General features: G+C 45.8%; 1 protein-coding gene across 3 annotated transcripts in view; it reads left to right on the forward strand.

Annotated features, from left to right (window-relative positions):
- The window catches only part of smpd3 (sphingomyelin phosphodiesterase 3), a 32,919-nt gene that overhangs the window by 5,316 nt on the left and 7,158 nt on the right, over positions 1-20,445 (forward strand). Inside the window, exons 1-3 of one of the 3 annotated variants that reach the window (XM_090205300.1) lie at positions 810-985; positions 10,229-11,934; positions 18,469-18,544. In XM_090205300.1, the coding sequence (XP_090061426.1) occupies positions 10,564-11,934; positions 18,469-18,544 (1,447 nt within the window). In that variant the 5' untranslated portion in view covers positions 810-985; positions 10,229-10,563. Of the gene's footprint in view, positions 1-809; positions 986-6,394; positions 6,692-10,228; positions 11,935-18,468; positions 18,545-20,445 lie in introns of those variants that run through there. The other 2 variants (XM_036953540.2, XM_036953530.2) reach the window with 2 other exon arrangements.

Below are 20,445 nucleotides of genomic sequence, written 5' to 3' on the forward strand. Positions count from 1 at the left end.
ATGTGGTAGGGAAGGAGGGAGGGGGAGACCTGGGTGATATTGGCAGTGTTGTGTGAACAGACTTTGTGAACATGGAGAGATGATGTGTTCTCCACCGGTAGAGGGGAAAATATGACTGACACAAGTGGGGGAGGATTTGGGTTTTGTTCACTAAGCCAGGGTTTTGTTTTAGCCTATGTATGTGCACATGTGCGTGTTTGTGTGACCACCAGCCCTCAACTTGTCCTGTCTGTCTTTGCCGTCCACTCATCAATGCACTCAGCCACCCACACTGCCAGGCTTGACCCATGCCATCCTCTCTCCTACAAAGCCAGAGCAGAGCTGTGTCATTAGGTACAGTATGCTGCCGGTTGCTGGTCTGGGTGAGTGTGTAATTATGGTGCTGTATGGGTGCTCAGGGTGGTGCTATAGTCTTGCCCCAGACGGTGGATCGTGTGGAGACAGGCGCTTCCAACTCTGGGTCTGGAGAGGTTTCCTCTTCAAGGTCTTGGCTACAGGCTGATCACAGGGGGAGAAGTCAGTGTGGGACCTGGGTCTGGGTGGGGTTCACTCCCCCATACCAACACACCCTGCCTATCCTTCTGGAACCTATCAGATGGTCTTTCATTACCTAGAGGCCATGCTCTGACCTCAAAAGTGTGTGTGTGTGTGTGTGTGTGTGTGGTTTTGTGTGTGTGTGTGTGTGGTTTTGTGTGTGTGTGTACATTTGTGTTGTGTTGTGCATTTGGTTTGCGTGTCCTGTACATGCGTGTGTGAGCGTGTGGAGCAAGGCTTCTGTGTCTTTAGCCTACTACACTCTGTTGGCTTGTATACTGTGATTGGAGATGGGATGGACTGGCGCGGTGGAACATTTAGCAGACTGCTTGCTGCCTCAGCTACACACAGACCTGGAGAGCAGCTATAGGAGGGCTGCTGTACAACATGTAGGATGTGGTGCGTTCTTTAGAACCTGTTCACACGGTGGTGCTTGCTGTGATGGGCAAAGGTACGGACACTCGTTTTCTCTCTCTCCATCTCTCTCCCTCTTCTCTCCTGTCTCTCTCTCTCCGCTCCTAGATGGTCTTGTACTCACCTGGGTTTGCCGTTGCCTGAACTTTGAGTGGTTTCCGTGGCAACCTTCACCTCACACTTCAGGGAATACCTGTGATCTCTCTCTTTGTCTGTTCTTTCTCAATCTGTCTTGTTTTTCACATTTTGTTACTCCTGTTATGAGTAGCTATGTGTGTTGTTACCATTACATAATTTTACGTGCTGATATTGCGTTATCCCACTGCTAAAGGGATTGCCATGTTTATTATGCCAGGCCTTTGCTTTGAAGCTAAGCAGCTTATTCAAAAAGTGGCAGTTCCTTCAAGTGGCAGTTGGTTTAGTTTCTAAAGACCATATAAATGGAAATATGGTCTCTCAGTGTGCAGCTCTTTGTGGAACTTCTTTAAAATTACTTATATCGACTATTACCTGGTTGAAGAACCCTAGAAAATATCACTCTCAAGTTCCACACCTAAATGACGAGGGGCATTTTAACTGTATGGCCTTCAACCTTGCAGGAAGGGTGCAACGTAACAGTTCATGCCAGAGATTTTCAGTCCAAGGCTGGTTTCCGTTCCAATGCTGGCTTATACACGTTTTCTCTATCTGTATTTTGAATATGAATGTATTTGTTTTCACTGTCTGCAAGTTATCAGACTGAAACAAACAGTTTTGACATTTCAGATCAGTGTTGCCGTAGCCTTTAACATGACAAATGTGGAACAAATCAATGGAACAACCAATCCATATCTGTCTGTAGAAAACCAGGGCAGGGTTCGAGCTAGTGATGGATCACTTACTGTTTGTCTGTGCGTGTATGTACACTACATGACCAAATGTATGTGGACACCTGCTCATCGAACATCTCATTCCAAAATCATGGAGTAGGTTCCGCCTTTGCTGCTATAACAGCCTCCACTCTTTTGGGAAGGCTTTCCACTAGATGTTGGAAAATTTCTGCGGGGACTTGCTTCCATTCAGCCACAAGAGCATTACTGATGTTGGGCAATTAGGCCTGGCTCACAGTCGGTGTTCCAATTCACCACAAAGGTGTTCAATGGGCTTGAGGTCAGGGCTGTGTGGAGGCCAGTCAAGTTCTTCCACACTAACCTCGACAAACCATTTCTGTATGGACCTCGCTGTGTGCACTGGGAAATTGGCATAGGGAAACATGAAAGGGCCTTCCCCAAACTATTGCCACAAAGTTGGAAGCATAAAATTCCATTGAATGCTGTTGGAACTAAGGGGCCTAGCCCGAACCATGAAAAACATCCCCAAACCATTATTCGTCCTCCATGGCACTACGCATCTGGGCAGGTAGCGTTCTCCTGGCGTCCGCCAAACCCAGATTGGTCCGTCAGCTTGCCAGATGGTATAGCATGATTCATCACTCCAGAGAGCGCATTTCCACCGCTCCAGAGTCCAATGGCGGCGAGCTTTACACCACTCCAGCCGATGCTTGGAATTGCGCATGGTGATCTTAGGCTTGTGTGCGGCTGCTTGGCCATGGAAACCCATTTCATGAAGCTCCCGACGAACAGTTCTTGTGCTGACGTTCCTCCCAGAGTCAGTTTGGAACTCGGTAGTCACTGAGCTCTTCAGTAAGGCCATTCTACAGCCAATGTGTGTCTATTGGCTGTGTGCTCAATGTTATACACACAGGTGTGGCTGAAAAAGCCAAATCCACTAATTTGAAGGGCTGTCCACATACTTTTATACATATAGTGTATGTGAGCACACATGCATGCAGGATTTGCTGTTACTGTAACGAATGTGAGAAGGCATGATGTCAGCCCATATGTCTGTCTGTGAATGTTTTTCAAGGGCAGGGGAGTAGCCTCCACATTTACAGAAAGAGGAAGCTGGAGTATTTTTAGTGGTCATGGGTGTTACAGTGAGGAGGGAGGTGGGGTCCAGATGTGTGACTGAGGGAAGGTTGGAGTCAGAGTTCATAAGTCGGGGACAGAGAAACAGGGGACAGGCATGGTGCAGATGTTAGTGTATAGTCGAGGCACGGTGGGGGGAGGGGCACAGTACATTGCATGAATTGTATGATGGCACATCAGCTCATTCTTATTGATCCAGCATGATCTAGATTTGAAAGTATATTTAGTGCAGCTGCCCAATGGCAGTGTGAGCCCATATAGGCCACAGCCCAGAGGCATGCTGGGTAATTCTGAATCATCATCGTAATCCCCCATGTCAGCAGACGCCAAGCCAAGGAGGTCTCTGTATACATAGCCCAGCAGTAATACTCCACAGCAATACTGTATACTATTCCAGTTCTCACTTTCTCTTTCTCTTTCTCTCACACATCTGTTTTCTTCTTGGTACCCCTTTAAAGTACAGTAAATGTCTCTTATACAGGGTTGGGTAGGTTACATTCTAAATGTAATCCTTTACAGCTAGTTACCTGTCTAAAATTGTAATCAGTAATGTAACTTTTGGTTACCCAAACTCAGTAACGTAATCTGATTACTTTCAGTTAGTTTTGGATGACTTTCCCCTTAAGAGGCATTAGTAGAAGACAACAATAATCCATCAAATGCATGGTGTGTCATAATAGTGGTCTCTGACTCGCTCAGGTGGAGCAAACTTAAACGTGCGCCTTTTTTCAATGCTGATTTGACTGTCATTGAGAAAACAGAAAGGTTTTCACAAACATCCTTTCTGAATTTAAAAGTAATCCAAGAAGTAGGCCTAATCATCTAGTTTTTCGAAAGTATCTGTAATCTGATTACAATATTTTAGCTGGTAATGTATCTGATTACAGTTATAGTATTTTATAATCAGATTACATGTAATCGGTTACACCCCAACCCTGATCTTATACCTGTGCACAGTAATAACTCTTTAGTTACTCACCAACAACATTAATTAACAAGTTGTTACATGATAAATTAGTAAATCTGTTTAATCACTAAATAACACAAACATACACAAACAGAGACCAATTTCCCTGTGCAAGCCCTTAGAGGGAAGCTTGAGGAATGATTGTTCCTTACTAAAAAGCAGGTGGCAGGAGGGGCTGATTGAGTTATAGTGATGATTGCATTGTGGTAATAGTGATGGCATTATCCATTTCCTCTAACAGTATTACATTCCCAATTACACCCAGCCCAGAGCACACTGTGGCTCCCACATGGGCTTCCGTCTCAGTGCAAGAGGTGTCACTGCAGTACCTGGTTCGAATCCAGGCTGCATCACATCCAGCCGTGATTGGGAGTCTCATAGGGCGATGCACAATTGGCCCAGTGTTGTCCGAGTTTGGCCGGGGTAGGCTGTCATTGTAAATAAGAAATTATTCTTAACTGACTTGCCTAGTTAAATAAAGGTTAAAAAAATATTTTAAAAATGTAACTGTCCTGTCCGGCATAGAAAGGGTGATGAAAGAGAGAGAGAAACTAATAAAATGATCCAATGGGCTGTTCTAACCCAGTCTTCTACCAGCATGCCAAAAACAACCAGTGCTGCTGAGCAAAACCCTTGAGACTGTTTGTCCGGACACAGCCAATCCAACAGCGACAAAACAATAATAGACTGACCCTGATACCATAGAATATTCAGAGCATTTGGCAAAGATGCTAATCTGGCCAATATGCTTTCTGGGTTTGGAAAGGCGTAATGATGATGGATTGATTGTCTAATGAGGCTTTGGGAGGTATTGTTTTCAGCCTGCCTTTCTCATGGGGACTTAGTCAATAGTAGAAGCCAATCTTATGACATTTAAGAATGACAAATGCTTATTTATATCCCACGTGGACAGACTAGACAGGGCCAGGGGTCTGTTACAGACACCTGAGTTAGTGCGTCAGGGTGTCGATCTGCCTGTTGAAGTGTGGATCTGAATTACACCTGAATGCTCTACCTGTGTCTCAGGCTCACTGTTATTAGATTGCTTGTTCAAATTTTAAAAGGTACCTGTATCCTTGACCAGGCGTGTGTGTTTGCCAGAGTGTGTGTGTGTGCATTTGATCCAAAGTGCAGTTGTGTAGAGTGTAGTGTAGAGTTACGGTTAGACACAAACATGTGTGTGGCAGGGGAGTTGGAGGTGGGCAACATTCCCCGCCACACACCAACAGGCCTCGCTAGTACCTGAGTGCATGTGACTAGGTCACCATGACAACCAAAATCCCTTAAGCATACTCGGAGTAGCGTCATCGCTGGCTCTGGAAGTGGAGGAAGAGCGGGAGGCAACTTTCAAAGCTTACGGGGAAGAGAAAGAGATCCAGAGAAGGACCATCCTTAGGGGAGAGGGAAACAGCAGTGGGTCTGCTCCAACGCTATTCTGATCGTTTTGGATCCTACTGGTCTGTTTTAGTGCTATGCTCTGAACACAGACATCTGCCGGTGTCTCTGGTCGTCATTACTCACGATGTAGCAGCATCGTACACTTATAAACGCTCCACAATTCTGCACCATTAATAATGAAACAGAAGGAAACCACCACAGCCGGCTAGATGGGCTACATCGATCTCTGTGGTCACCGGATACTTAGCAGTACATCACTCATTTGCCCACTCTAAAACGTATTGACACAAACAGAGCCTCCACACACAAGCACACACACAACATACACACACACGCACGCACACGCGCACATGCACACGTATTTACCCAGGATTCAGCAGGAGCTTTCTCCCTTTGTCATTATCAGTATTGATCTAATGGAGGAGGACATTTCGTAAAACAAATCCATGGGGAGCGGTTGAGGCCCCCGGACCCCATTCATTTGTCATGCTCGTCCCCATTGAAGCTTGCTGATGAGTCTCTGGGTTGGTTATGCTTCAGTTGAGTGTGAATTTTTCAGGCAGGAAGACCCCTTGGGTAACTTATGAAAGATGCCAAAACATTGCTTGGAGATATACGTCACGATTATTATCCAAGTCATTTTAATTCCAAAACAAACACATGCTTGGCTAGCTAGATGAAACAGATACCACCCCTCTCAGCGGGGGATATATTCCTAGATTCCTTCCAGCAAACAGATAACAGTTGTTAGTCATGTAAACACAGTAAATACCAGAGAGCTGACTACTGTGTTAGCTACTCAGGCAGTCAGACAGCAAGGCTCTCTCAATGTCAGTACTAGATGGAGGTCAGGACACTGCTGTGCACTCTGTGGGTATGTGTGTTTGTACCTGTGTGTGTGTGTGTGTGTGTGTGTCTGTGTCTGTGTGTGTGTGTGTGTGTGTGTGTGTGTGTGTGTGTGTGTGTGTGTGTGTGTGTGTGTGTGTGTGTGTGTGTGTGTGAGTGTGAGTGTGAGTGTGAGTGTGAGTGTGAGTGTGAGTGTGTGTGTGTGTGTGTGTGTGTGAATGTGCGCGTGCGCGGGTGTGTGTGGGCGTTTGTGTGTGCGTGTGGTCTTGTGTGGCTACAGACTGCAGAAGCATTAGAAGCTGTCGAGATTTCTATCTCTTCCTGTGCTCAAACCCTGACTACAGCATTATTTAACTTTTTATGTTCTGCCCGAGCACAAGTAGTGTGTTCAGGCAGAGATCGTCACATTCAGGCCTGGTCATACTGTAGGTTCAGCATCCTGCCGTCTAGCACCACCAGGGGTGGGCTACAGTGATGCACTGGCCTGTCTTCAGCAGGAGTGGACCCAGCAGAGCAAACACTGCAACAAAATAGCAGATTGTTTCTGACAGCAAACACCCTCTCTGTAAGTGTTCCTCTGTGTTTGGTTGTGTCACTGTGCATCTGTGTCTCTGAGAGAACTGCTGTTTGTGTATGAATGTTTTATGTGTGCGTATGTGCAATTATATGTCTATGAAACTGAAAGTAGATAGGATACTATTCATACCGTTTTTGCAATGTGGCACTGTGGTATGCGTGTCTCTGTGTCCTTTTTATGTGTGGGTTAGAGACAGAGAGAGACAGAAATGATGTGTCGGCTCTTACACAACCCAGTGATATTTTCTCAATCCTCACTGTGGAGATGTATGGTTAGTTGAGTCTGGATAAGACATAGGGTGACTGTTTGATAAAACAACTGGTGTTTTTCTCTCCATTTCCCCCATATTGATCCTGCCATCCGTCACCAGGGTTGGGGAATAACGTATTACATGCAATCAGTTACATGTAATCTGATTACAAGGAAACTGTAACTAATCGGTTACGTTACCAGCAAAAATGTTGTTAATCAGATTACAGATACTTTTGAAAAACTAGATGGTTACTTCTTGGATTACTTTGAAATTCAGAAAAGGATGTTTGAGAGAAAACAACACATTATGACACCTCTATGTGCATTTGATGGATCCTTTTTGTCTTCTTCTAATGCCTCTTAAGGGGAAAGTAATTGTGGTGGAATATTCTAATCAAGTGAGAGTCATTTCTTCAAACAATCATCTTTATTCAATATCCATTAATTATTGCTAAAATGAGGCTGGTCGATCCCCCACCCTTGAATGTTGGACCGAATAACCTAACCTTTACACAAATGCAGAGTACTATATATAGCTGACACTAAAAATGCTTAGTCATGGTTGGTTCCACCCATCCCATGCAGATTGGGGCATCATAAGCCACTCTGGGTTCATCCGGTCGTTTTCTGCACGGGGTTGTTGTCTTAAACCCACCCTGGTTTAGTTTCCCAGATGCAAGGATGATTTTGAGACAATGAGGGATTGTTCTACTCCTAAACTATCCCCAGTAAAACACATTTTTGTCTATGTAATGCCGTCTTTAACTCATTTGTCAGCTCAAGCCATCTCTAGTGACCATACGCCCAGATTAGCTGCAGGGAACTAGAGTGGAGACCATACAAACACAGAAATGTTTTACTATAAGTTAAATATTTATTGTTGACCATTAATATCAAATAAATCAGGTAAATATGTCATTTTTCTCTCACTTTATCCAAAGTAACCAGATTACGTTACAGATCCAAAGTGACATTACAGATAACAGTTTTGGACAGGTAACTAGTAACTGTAACGGATAACATTTCAAATGTAATCTACTCAACCCTGTCTGTCACCCACCCCTAGGATGCAGAGGTGCAAAGGGAGATAAATGATGATGAGGACAGGAACCGGCTCTGCACCTGCTCTTTCTCTCCTCTCCATCTTTCCTCACTTCTTCTCTCCTCCGCTCTTCTCTTCACTATATCTCTCCATCTCTAGCTCTCCTCTGCTTTCTCTCCATCTCTATCTCTCCTCGACATCTCTGTCTCTCCGCCTCTTTTCTCTCTTCTCCTCCTCTTTTCTCATCTCTCATGCTCCGAAACATTAGGTGCATGGCGCCTCCGCTCGTGCACGCAGATGTGCTTTGTCTAATTCCATAAAAGGGTCCAGTGTTGTTGTACTCTGTGTTAATCACCATGACACCGCTTTAACCTGTCACCCTGAACAACGAGATGCATTAAGAAAATTGCATATGATCAAAATGTAGTACGCTAGCTGATTCAAAACAGTCGCCAAAGCCCTATAAAAAGGATCCATGCCAAGTCTGAGGCCTCAATATGATTAGTAGTAATTGCAGTTGTGATGGTGCATTATATTACAGACATACGGTGCAGCATTGTAGCTGTCTTGCTGTCATCCGGACATCAAGATACCAAGATGATCTATCTAGCCAACAAAACCTGTACAGTTTTACAAAATACAGTATCTTCCGGATAGAAATGGCTCATATTGTTGTATAGCGTTGCATACACATCATTATCTTGTTAAATGAAGTGGCACATACTCTATATTGAAGATAGAATGGATCCCCATTATTATGGCTTCATTCCAACAAACACTGACAGTTTCGCATTGGAAAGGAAATGAGCGTGTCAAGACAGCTAAGAAGAGTTCACATTGAAACGGCTTATCATCGGAGCAAAACCTACTCACAGTTGTCCCCACTGCCATTTCAGCCCAGAGGAGAAGGTCACAAACAGCCCCGGGTGCTGCCTGAACTCCAATTCAACATAGCCATGGTCAGAGGTCCAGAGACAGATGCAGTTAGTGTGCAGCCAGCCTCATCCCAGGGCATACTCCTCATTTAGCAGATAGACAGACAGACACAGGGTCTGCATCCCAAATGGCACCCTTTTCCCTATATAGCGCACCACGTCATGCTGTATGTCATCAGGGACAGATAAGGGCCCTGGTCAAAAGTAGTGCACCACTTGTGTGATTTGAGACACAGACAGGGCCTGCTCTGGGCACTATCTGTCCCTGATGACATAGAGCGTGACATCCACAACATGATAGAAGGTTTGACATTAATCATAGTGGTGACAAACAGTGACGTTACACATGAGGAGACACTATGTAACCAGAGATGGTCTATAATCTTGTAACAGGCTTTGATGTACGAGATGGATGATGAGGTGATCTTATTAAGAGAGCTAGTAGCATCAATATATTTCTGATCCATTGAAAGTGTTTTTGGCATCAGTCCTAAAAGGACTCACTAATTGCTTTGTTATCTTAAAAAGTCCATTGACAGGGACTGCATAGTCCATTGACAGGGACTGCATAGTCCATTGACAGGGACTGCATAGTCCATTGACAGGGACTGCATCATTAATTGACAGCAGCTGCACTATTCGTTCTGTTTCGTAAAACAATGACATTTTCATAGGATCCTGATCGATTCAGAGCAGCATACGTAATGGTTGTTTATACAGTGTTTGTGACACGGTCCTGCCCCAGGGTCGTGGTGGCACACTGTCCAGAGTCATATTGCTGTTGCAGTGCTGAATATGGTTTGGTGGCTCTGGGGTTAGGGTAAGGCCAGTGGCCCTTCAGTGTTTCAATTCATGAATTAACAATTCATGATTTATTTATATTGTGTGGATTGCTTCACTTTCCACTCAACCCTATATTTATATAAGGTTACCCCACTGAGTGCGTCCTATGTCTGATCATTGTTGACAGCAGTGTTATTTGCTAGGAATTCTGCCAATTTATAAACCATGTTTTGGCACTAAAACCCTTTGGTGTTTTTGTCGTGTTATGTTAAAAACAAGTCTGATTTTGACTGTTTAAAAACACGGAGAAACGAACAGGAACTGTGTATCACCTGTGATGCAGTTTTTCTAACCATTGGGGGACATTAGGGAAATGAACAAGGCCCATTTAGCTGACCACACATTTTCATCACAGTGAGTCATTGCACAGCTGATGCCCCTTCCCTTTTTTCTCCCTCTCTCCCTTCGACTCTCTCTCCCTCTATCCTTCTGTCCTCCCTCTCCTCTCGGCAGGTTCTGAAGCTGAGATGGTACTGAGATTCACTTCTTCATAGATCCGCCTTCCTGGTGTCCATGGTTTCCTTCTGACTACAGCAGCTAGTTCCACATCATCAAGATGATCTCCACCCAGAGACTCTAGTTCCTCATTCCTCCATTGGAGGACCACTGTGGTGAGGGGAGGGGGAGGGTGAAGGAGCCTCCTGCCATCAGGCAAATAGCTGCAGAGCCTGCTGGTGAAAGCGAAGGGAACCATGTAGTGTTCATTTCTCCACCCAGGGGGAGGGTAGATTTGAGTCAAGTTTGTTTTCCATTGATTTTAGTGTGAGAGTGTTTTATGTGAGCCAGAGATGGTCCTCCACACCTCTCCCTACTCCAGTGCCTTCCTGCGGTGCCTCACTAGCCTGTCATGGGGCTTTATATTCCCCTGCTACTGGCTGCTGGACCGCCTGCTAGCCTCCTGTGTGGCCACCTCTCTGGAAAAGCGCCGGCGCTCCCAGGACCCCTGCTCCTTTGTGACGCTGTATGTGCTGGTGTCCACTCCGCTCTACCTGCTGCTCCTCCTGGCCTCGCTGCCCTTCGCTCTGCTGGGCTTCCTGCTGTGGGCTCCCCTGCAAGCGGCCCGCCATCCCTATCTCTACACCCACCGCAGCCCGAACAAGCACCAGGCAGAGCAGGGGGGCGCGGCATCACTGGCCGACTGGAGGCCGCAAGGCCGCAGCTTCTGCTTCGGCAGTGCCAACGTGTGCCTACTGCCAGACTCCCTGGCACGCTTCAACAACCTGTCTGAGACCCAGCGCCGTGCCCGTGAGGTGGGAAAGCGCATCCGTAACGGGGCCAGCCGGCCGCAGATCAAGATATACATCGACTCCCCCACCAACACCTCCATCAGCGCAGTCTCCTTCAGCAGCCTGGTCACGGGGTTCCCACGCACCTCCTCACTGGACCAGCGGCCTGACAACACAGCCGAGGCCGAACCCCTCACTGGGTGCCCTGTACACAATTCTAGTGCAGACTGCCCAATACACACTGCCGGTGCAGACTGCCCCATACCCACCACTGGTGATGACTGCCCCATACACCCAACAGGGAACCAGAGCTCCTCAGATTGTCCCGTCCACGTAGCTGGTGGAGAGAACACACCAGAGTGCCCGCTTCACGCTGCTGGTGCCCATAACAGCTCTGACTGCCCTGTTCACACCACAGTGGCCCAGAACTCCCCAGACTGCCCAATGCACGCCTCTGGGGTCCAGATTAGTATCAGTGCCCCAGAGCCAGACCCCCCAGAGGCCGAGACAGGAAACCACCAAGGCGAGGGTGACGCGGAGAGCCTGACAGGGGGGGTGCCTTCTAACAACACCCTGTCCCACCGCACCTCCATGTTCAAGAAGCACAGCGGCCGCAAGCGGCGCCAAGGCGACGACGGCATCGACCACGAGATCTCTGCCTTCTTCCCTGCCAACCTGGACTTCCTGTGTCTGCAGGAAGTGTTTGACCACCGGGCCACGTCCAGGCTGAGGCGGCAGCTGCAACACTACTTCCCCTATATCCTGAGTGATGTGGGCCGCTACGCCTGGAAGGGCTGCTGCTCCCGCTTCAAGTTCCTCAACAGTGGCGTTATGCTGGTCAGCCGCTACCCCATCCTGGACGCCCACTATGAGTGCTACCCTAACGGGCGAGGAGAAGATGCCCTAGCAGCCAAAGGAGCTCTCTTTGTCAAGGTTAGGTGTTTTTCTCTCTCCTAATGATAGCATAGGCAAGTGCTGTAAATGTGTAAAAGGCTGAAGGAATGATCATAATTAGGGTAACACTTTGAGTGTTAACAATAAGTTACTGCCTCTTATTGGACCAGAACTTTGGTAAAGGAGCTAAATTTCCTCCAGGCTGCATCCTCACATCTGGCTGCTTTTTGGGGTTGGACGTGTTTCCACTGTTGTTAGACAGATATATTCAATCTTACTGTTGCAGAAACTTTGTGAACACAACGAAGTTGAATTATTTAGGCATAGTTCCCTGTACCCTTGGCTTGGGGGTAATTGAAAGTTGAAAATCTCTAGCAATTTTTTTGCAGAGACCAGGAAAAAATAAATGCCCTTTTGTTATTCAGTCTCAAATTAAATAATACATAACTGTAGACCTTATTTTTCATTTGAGGGTTGCAGATACAGGACCAGTCAAAAGTTTGGACACACCCACTCAAAGGGTTTTTCTTTATTTTTACTATTTCCTACATTGTAGAATAATAGTGAAGACATCAAACTAGGAAATAACACATATGGAATCATGTAGTAACCAAAAAAGTGTTAAACAAATCAAAATATGTTTTATATTTGAGATTCTTCAAAGTAGCCACCCTTTGCCTTGATGACAGCTTTGCACACTCTTGGCATTCTCTCAACCAGCTTCATGGGGCAGCCACCTGGAATGCATTTCAATTAACAGTTGTGCCTTGTTAAAAGTTAATTTGTGGAACATCTTTCCTTCTTAATGCATTTGAGCCAATCAGTTGTGTTGTGACAAGGTAGGGGTGGTATACAGAAGATTTGGTAAAAGATCAAATCCATATTATGGCAAGAACAGTTAAAATGAGCAAAGAGAAACGACAGTCCATCATTACTTTAAGACATGAAGGTCAGTCAATGCGGGAAAATTTCAAGAACTTTGAACGTTTCTTCAAGTGCAGTCGCAAAATCCATCAAGCCCTATGAGGAAACTGGCTCTGATGAGGACCGCCACAGGAAAGGAAGACCCAGAGTTACCTCTGCTGCAGAGGATAAGTTAATTAGAGTTACCAGCCTCAGAAATTGCAGCCCAAATAAATGCTTCACAGAGTTCAAGTAACAGACACAGCTCAACACCAACTCACCAGAGAAGACTGCGTGAATAATTGCCTTCATGGTCAAATTGCTGCAAAGAAACCAGTGCGAAAGGACACCAATAAGAAGAAGAGACTTGCTTGGGCCAAGAAACACAAGACCAAATTGGAGATTTTTAGTTCCAACCGCTGTGTCTTTGTGAAGGTAGGTGAACGGATGATCTCTGCATGTGTTGTTCCCACCGTGAGGCATGGAGGAGGAGGGGTGATGATGTGGGGGTGCTTTTCTGGTGACACTGTCAGTGATTTATTTAGAATTCAAGGCACACTTAACCAGCATGGCTACCACAGCATTCTGCAGCGATATGCCATCCCGTCTGGTTTGGGCTTAGTGGGACTACAGTATAATTTGTTTTTCAACAGGACAATGACCCAAAACACACCTCCAGGCTGTGTAATTGCTATTTGACCAAGAAGGAGAGTGATGGAGTGCTGCAGCAGATGACCTGGCCTCCACAATCACCCGATCTCAACCAAATTGAGATGGTTTGGGATGAATTGGCCTGCAGAGTGAAGGAAAAGCAGCCAGCAAGTGCTTAGCATATGTGGGAACTCCTTCAAGACTGTTGGAAAAACATTCCAGGTGAAGCTGGTTTAGAGAATGCCAAAAGTGTGCAAAGCTGTCATCAAGGCAAAGGGTGGCTACTTTGAAGAATCTCAAATATAAAATATATATATTTTGGTTACTACATGATTCCATATGTGTTATTTCATAGTTTTGATGTCTTCACTATTATTCTACGATGCTATTCCCAAATCTAGCCTACAGCATGTCTTTGATTATAATTTTGTGGGCTGTCTATTTATACTGTGACCGTATTTATTAAGTATTAAAACAAGGGGTTCAAATGTGAATTAGCACAGGGCACAGGAACAAATTGTAGAATATTTCATATTTTTAAGGATAATCTTCTGTTATAGCTGTTTTCGGGCTTTCGAGTTGCTCCAGAACTACAGACCTCTGCTATTTCAGAACATGAATTAAGTCATATTTAGCTAGTATAACCCATTTTCATCAGTGAGCTTCAGTCGTTTTCTAGTGTGGCAGCGCCATGCCGTGAGCTGCAGGTGACTGACGAGGCTCCATTGGGGAAACTGATGACAGGCAGAGCAAAGCAGAGTTTGGGTTCATTGATCACTAACCTGCGAGGTTAGGGCTACATGGCTGGGGCTGGGGCTGTGTGGCTGGAGCTAGGGCTGGGGCTAGGGCTATGTGGCTGGGGCTAGGGCTGTGTGGCTGGAGCTAGGGCTGGGGCTGGGGCTGGGGCTAGGGCTATGTGGCTGGGGATAGGGCTGGGGCTGGGGCTGTGGCTGGGGCTGGGGCTGGGGCTGGGGCTGGGGCTGGGGCTAGGGCTAGGGCTGGGGCTGGGGCTAGGACTAGGGCTGGGGCTAGGGCTGTGTGGCTGGGGTTAGGGCTAGGGCTGTGTTGCTGGGGCTAGGGCTGTATGGCTGGGGCTAGGGCTGTGTGGCTGGGGCTGTGTGGCTGGGGCTAGGGCTGTGTATCTGGGGCTAGGGCTGTGTGGCTGGGGCTAGGGCTGTGTGGCTAGGGCTAGGGCTGTGTGGCTGGGGATAGGGCTAGGGCTGTGTGGCTGGGGCTAGGGCTGTGTGGCTGGGGATAGGGCTAGGGCTGTGTGGCTGGGGCTAGGGCTGTATGGCTGGGGCTATGGCTGTGTGAATGGGGCTAGGGCTGTGTGGCTGGGGATAGGTCTGTGTGGCTGGAGCTAGGGCTAGGGCTGTGTGGCTGGGGCTAGGGCTGTGTGGCTGGGGCTAGGGCTGGGTGGCTGGGGCTAGGGCTAGGGCTGTGTGGCTGGGGCTAGGGCTGTGTGGCTGGGAATGGGGCTAGGGCTAGGGCTGTGTGGCTGGGGCTAGGGTTAGGGCTATGTGGCTGGGGCTAGGGCTGTGTGGCTGGGGCTAGGGCTGTGTGGCTGGGACTAGGGCTGTGTGACTGGGGCTAGGGCTGTGTGGCTATAGTTGTGTAGCTGGGGCTGTCTGGCTGGGGCTGTGTCCGGGGTTGTGTCCCAAATGGCAGCCTATTCACTTGGTGCCATTTGGGATGCATCCCTGGTTCTGGCTGGGCTCCAGGTCCTGCTGGGGCAGCTCAGCAGTTCTCAGCCTGAAGGTGATGATGGGTCTGGGAGATGCTGGCTGACAACAACCCTGCTAAGTTCTGTATGCACCTTTTAGTTCCACCACTCTGACAACCATACCTCCCCCTGTTGCTTATTGATTCAGATAACAAGCTCCTATGGCTTTGCCTCTATGTGCCTCCCTCCTCCGTAGGGTCATTCTGGGTCATCATCTCACTCTCTCCAGAGCTCTTGTAGGACTGACCCTTAGCTTCAGGGTCCTCGTGCAGCTTGACCCCACAGACCAGTAGTCTTTCGAAAGAATGATGTATCCAAGGGGTCTTTCTCTGCAAGATTGGGAGTCTTGTGACCCAACAAACATTATCAAACCACATGGTAATTTTTCTCTAACAATGTACGTTCTTAGCAGACCTACATGAAGTGTAAGTGGCAGATTTAATTTGCAATACAAAGTGACAAACTCAGACATTACAAAGACATGAGCTCCGGAGGAAAAGGGAAGAAGGGTGAAAGGGAGGGAGGGAGGGAGATACAGGGAGGGAGGGAGGGAGGGTGGAAGGGTGGGAGGGAGGGAGATACAGGAAGGGAGGGAGGGAGGGTGGTGGGTGTGTAGAGATACACAATTAATTAAAAATGTCTCCCTGAAGAGCAACCCAGTAATTAAAGCCTTTCGGTCTCAACATTTATCCCTCTTATTATTATTTAAAACCACAAAGTGCAAGGTTGAAGGAGGAGTGTGTGAGTGAGTGTGTGTGCATGCGTGCGAGAGAGCGTGCATCTTTGTGCATGCTTGTGCCTGTTTGTGTGGAGTTTGAATACATTACAGAGAGAACCTTAAAGCAGGCCCACTCAAAGTACACATTGAATGGAAATCAATGAAAGAAATAAACCTTAGCTTCTCCCTTTGCTTTTAATGACCAAGAACTCCTTTCAGTGCTGAGGTCGACTCCATTTGTTGATATAAATTACCTTCCTTCCTGGGGATAAAGGGACTTGCTTTTACTCTGCCTGTGTTGACGTGAAAGTCTATTTAAGCATTGGACACAGTAATGGGGTACAGTAGAGGTCGTGGCTCCTCTCTCTAGCCTCCATGCTGAGAGAGAGGGTTGCAGGAGAATTTAAAGTGGGTCACATAAACTACATGACCAAAGGTATCTGGACACCTGCTCGTCGAACATCTCATTCCAAAATCATGGGCATTAATATGGAGTTGGTCCCCCGTTTGCTGCTATAACAGCCTCTGCTCTTCTGGGAAGGCTTTCCACTAGAGGTTGGAACTTTGCTGTTGGGACTTTCTTCGATTCAGCCACAAGAGCATTAGTGAGGTCGAGCACTGATGTTAGGCAATTAAGCCTGACTCGCAGTCGGCGTTCCAATTCATCCCAAAGGTGTTCGATGGGGTTGAGTTCAGGGCTTTGAGCAGGCCAGTCAAGTTCTTCCACACTGTTCTCAACAAATCATTTCTGTATGGAACTCGTTTTGTGCACAGGGGCATTGCCATGCTGAAACAGGAAAGGGCCTTCCCCAAACTCCAATTGACTCAACTGATGTCAATTAGCCTATCAGAAGCTTCTAAAGCCATGACATCATTTTCTGGAATTTTCCAAGCTGTTTAAAGGCACAGTCAACTTAGTGCATGTAAACTTCTGACCCACTGGAATTGTGATACAGTGAATTATAAGTGAAATAATCTGTCTGTAAAACATTGTTGGAAAAATTACTTGTCATGCACAAAGTAGATGTCCTAACCGACTTGCCAAAGCTATAGTTTGTAAACAAGAAATTTGTGGAGTGGTTGAAAAATGAGTTTTAATGACTCCAACCTAAGTGTATGTCAACTTCTGACTTCAACTGTATAGTGTATCTTGTCCTTTGGGTTCACATTGAACTTTTACCCTGCTACTAGTTTACTCAAGATGCAAGGAATTCTGATTTTCATAATCATCATTATCATTTATTTATTTTCTAACATGTAGCCTATGTAAAGCACAAACACAAACACACACACACCCGCACATCCACCCACACCCAAGCGGACCTAGACACATGACCATGATTCCCTTCAGGCCTGTTGTCAGTTTTAGAGCACACAGCTACCCAAGCATGGATAAGCCTCTGAAATATTCATACACAGGGACACAGGCAGAAAAAGAGAGACAAGTGAAAGGAGAGAGAGAGAGAATGGGGAACAGGAACAGAGGGTAAGAGAGTTGGAAAGGGAGCTGCTCTACAGACTGGGTCAGGGAATGTACAGTGCATGTGTCAGGCCAAGTGGGCAGAGGATGGCTCCAAATCTCTGTGGAGGGAAAAAATGTCACAGAATGTATTATGTTGTTGTCTAAAACGTAACCCTTGCATTTCATTTTAAAGTCTCGCTAATTTGGCTAAGGCTTTATTGTGGTCCTAAGTGTTTTCTATGAGGCCCTTGTCGGTGAGACCCAAGCCAAGACTGCGATACAGTGATTGGATGACTGCACAGTGACTGAACAGAGAGCTTGAACACACTGTAATCAAATCTAATCAAACCTGCAATCGCCCTGATGACAGAGGAGATATATTGAACAAGTCCTGAAAGGTCTTTAGATGGATATTTTCTGACACTAGGTAACACTTCAAAACACTGCACATTTCCAACCCACTCAGTCAAATATTGTAGTCCATCCCTATTACCTGCACCCAACTGTGTGGTCCACCCGCTCCTGACACTCAAAAGCACCAGTCTATCCATTCAGTATAACCATTTTTGGCCCGGGCTCACAGGCCCAGTGTAATCTGCAGTAAAAGCCTCTCCATTCATTCCAGGATCATCAGTGTTTCTATGGCCAATTCGGGCCTGTAAATCGAAACAGTGACGAACAGACTATCTCCACTGAGGGGATTTCAAACAGGGACAATGTCAGAGTAACGAGTGTTGGGAGGGAGGGAGGGAGGGAGGGAGGGAGGGAGGGAGGGAGGGAGGGAGGGAGGGAGGGAGGGAGGGAGGGAGGGAGGGAGGGAGGGAGGGAGGGAGGGAGGGAGGGGGGGTGATCGTTTTTGGATTGGGCCAATGACAGAGAAAGTGAGGAGCAGAAAGGAGGCTAGAACTGCCTTGTTCTGGGGCAGAACAACAGATTTTTACATTGTCAGCTCAGGGATTTGATCCAACAAGCATCGAGACAGAAGTAGGTCTGCAGATGTACAGGTTACATTAATATATGATATTATGTGGTATTAAATATTTTCTAATTCACTGTCCAATCTGCTTGTTGTCAGAGATATTTAACTTCCTATTTTTCTCTCCCTATTCTCTACAGGTGCAGGTGGGAACCTCCCATCAGGAGCAGAGAGTTGTGGGATACCTCACCTGCACTCATCTACACGCCATTGAAGGTATTTTTATGTTTACAGTATACAGTACAGTACATGCTCACACACAATACATTTTTGAGCTTCTTTGCTAATTGGATCTTAGCTTCTCCTCCCTACTGTCTGAATAGGTCTATGCTGTTACATGAATATCAGAGGTAAATGGAACAAATGTTTGGAAATATAAAAGGGTTTGAGAGTCAAATCAAATCAAAGTTTATTGGTCGCGTACACAGATTTGCAGATACAATAATAGAGTAATATACACACAGCAATAAAACAACAATACACATATTATCCAAAAAGTTTTAACACATCTGAAATTTCAAAACCAGCAATGTCAGAGTCCTGAATATACATACAGTTGAAGTGAGAAGTTTACATCCACTTAGGTTTGAGTCATTAAAACTCGTTTTTCAACCACTCCACAAATGTCTTGATAATAAACTATAGTTTTGGGAAGTAGGTTAGGACATCTACTTTGTGCATGACAAGTAATTTTTCCAACAATTGTTTACAGATTATTTCACTTATAACTCACTGTATCACAATTCCAGTGTGTCAGAAGTTGACTGTTGACACTAAATTGACTGACAAAGATTGTACTTTTTGGAGAAATGTCCTCTGGTCTGATGAAACAAAAATATAATTGACCATCGTTATGTTTGGAGGAAATAGAGGGAGGCTTGCAAGCCGAAGAACACCATCCCAACCGTGAAGCATGGGGGTGGCAGCATCATGTTGTGGGGGTGCTTTGCTGCAGGAGGGACTGGTGCACTTCACAAAATAGATGGCATCATGAGGGGGGGAATTATGTGGACATATTGAAGCAACATCTCAAGACATCAGTCAGGAAGTTAAAGCATGGTCGCAAATGGGTCTTCCAAGTGGACAATGACCCCAAGCATACTTCCAAAGTTATGGCAAAATGGCTTAAGACCAACAAAGTCAAGGTATTGGAGTGGCCATCACAAAGCCCTGACCTCAACCCTAACGAAAATTTGTGGGCAGAACTGAGAAAGCGTGTGCGAGCAAGGAGGCCTACAAACCTGACTCAGTTACACCGGCTCTGTCAGGAGGAATGGGCCAAAATTCACCCAACTTATTGTGGGAAGCTTGTGGAAGGCTACCCGAAACGGTTGACCCAAGTTCAACAATGTAAAGGCAATGCCACCAAATACTAATTGAGTGTATGTAAACTTCTGACCCACTGGGAATGTGATGAAAGGAATAAAAGCTGAAATAAATAATTCTCTCTACTATTACTCTGACATTTGACATTCTTAAAATAAATTGCTGATCCTAACTGACCTAAGACAGGGAATTTTTAGTCTGATTAAATGTCAGGAATTGTGAAAAACTGAGTTTAAACTTCTGACTTCACCTGTATATTTATAATGGTGTGTATAGACGGTATGGACAGGATATGAATATAAAAGGTGTGTATATAATGTTGTGTATTGGTGTGACTTGACTTTAACATTAATCTGAAGACTGTTATTTATCTAATCAACTAACTATATTTAATTGTTACCTGATTAAATTAATCAGGTAACAATGAACTCATATGGGGCACCACGAGAGCGGTTCTTTAAAGAGTTACCATCTCCCGAATTAAACTCTACTTATCACATCTATAAACAGTCAACTTATTCATCATTAACTTTGTTAAAAGTAAATAATAAAATAAGTATAATTATTTTGTTGTTATTTGTAAACTCAGGTTCCCTTGATCTAATATTAGGTTTTGGTTGAAGATCGGATAACATTCAGTAATCAGAAAAGGGTCAAATACTTTTTCACTGCACTGTATACATATAAAGTCAAATAGTATGTAAACATTGTTCAAGTGACCAGTGTTCAATGTCTCTATATACATGGGGCAGCAGTCTCTAAGGTACCGGCCAGAGTACTGGGCGGTGGCC

This window comes from Oncorhynchus mykiss, chromosome 2 (assembly GCF_057628025.1).
Source record: "Oncorhynchus mykiss isolate SJ-2025 chromosome 2, ASM5762802v1, whole genome shotgun sequence".
NCBI lineage: Eukaryota > Metazoa > Chordata > Actinopteri > Salmoniformes > Salmonidae > Oncorhynchus > Oncorhynchus mykiss.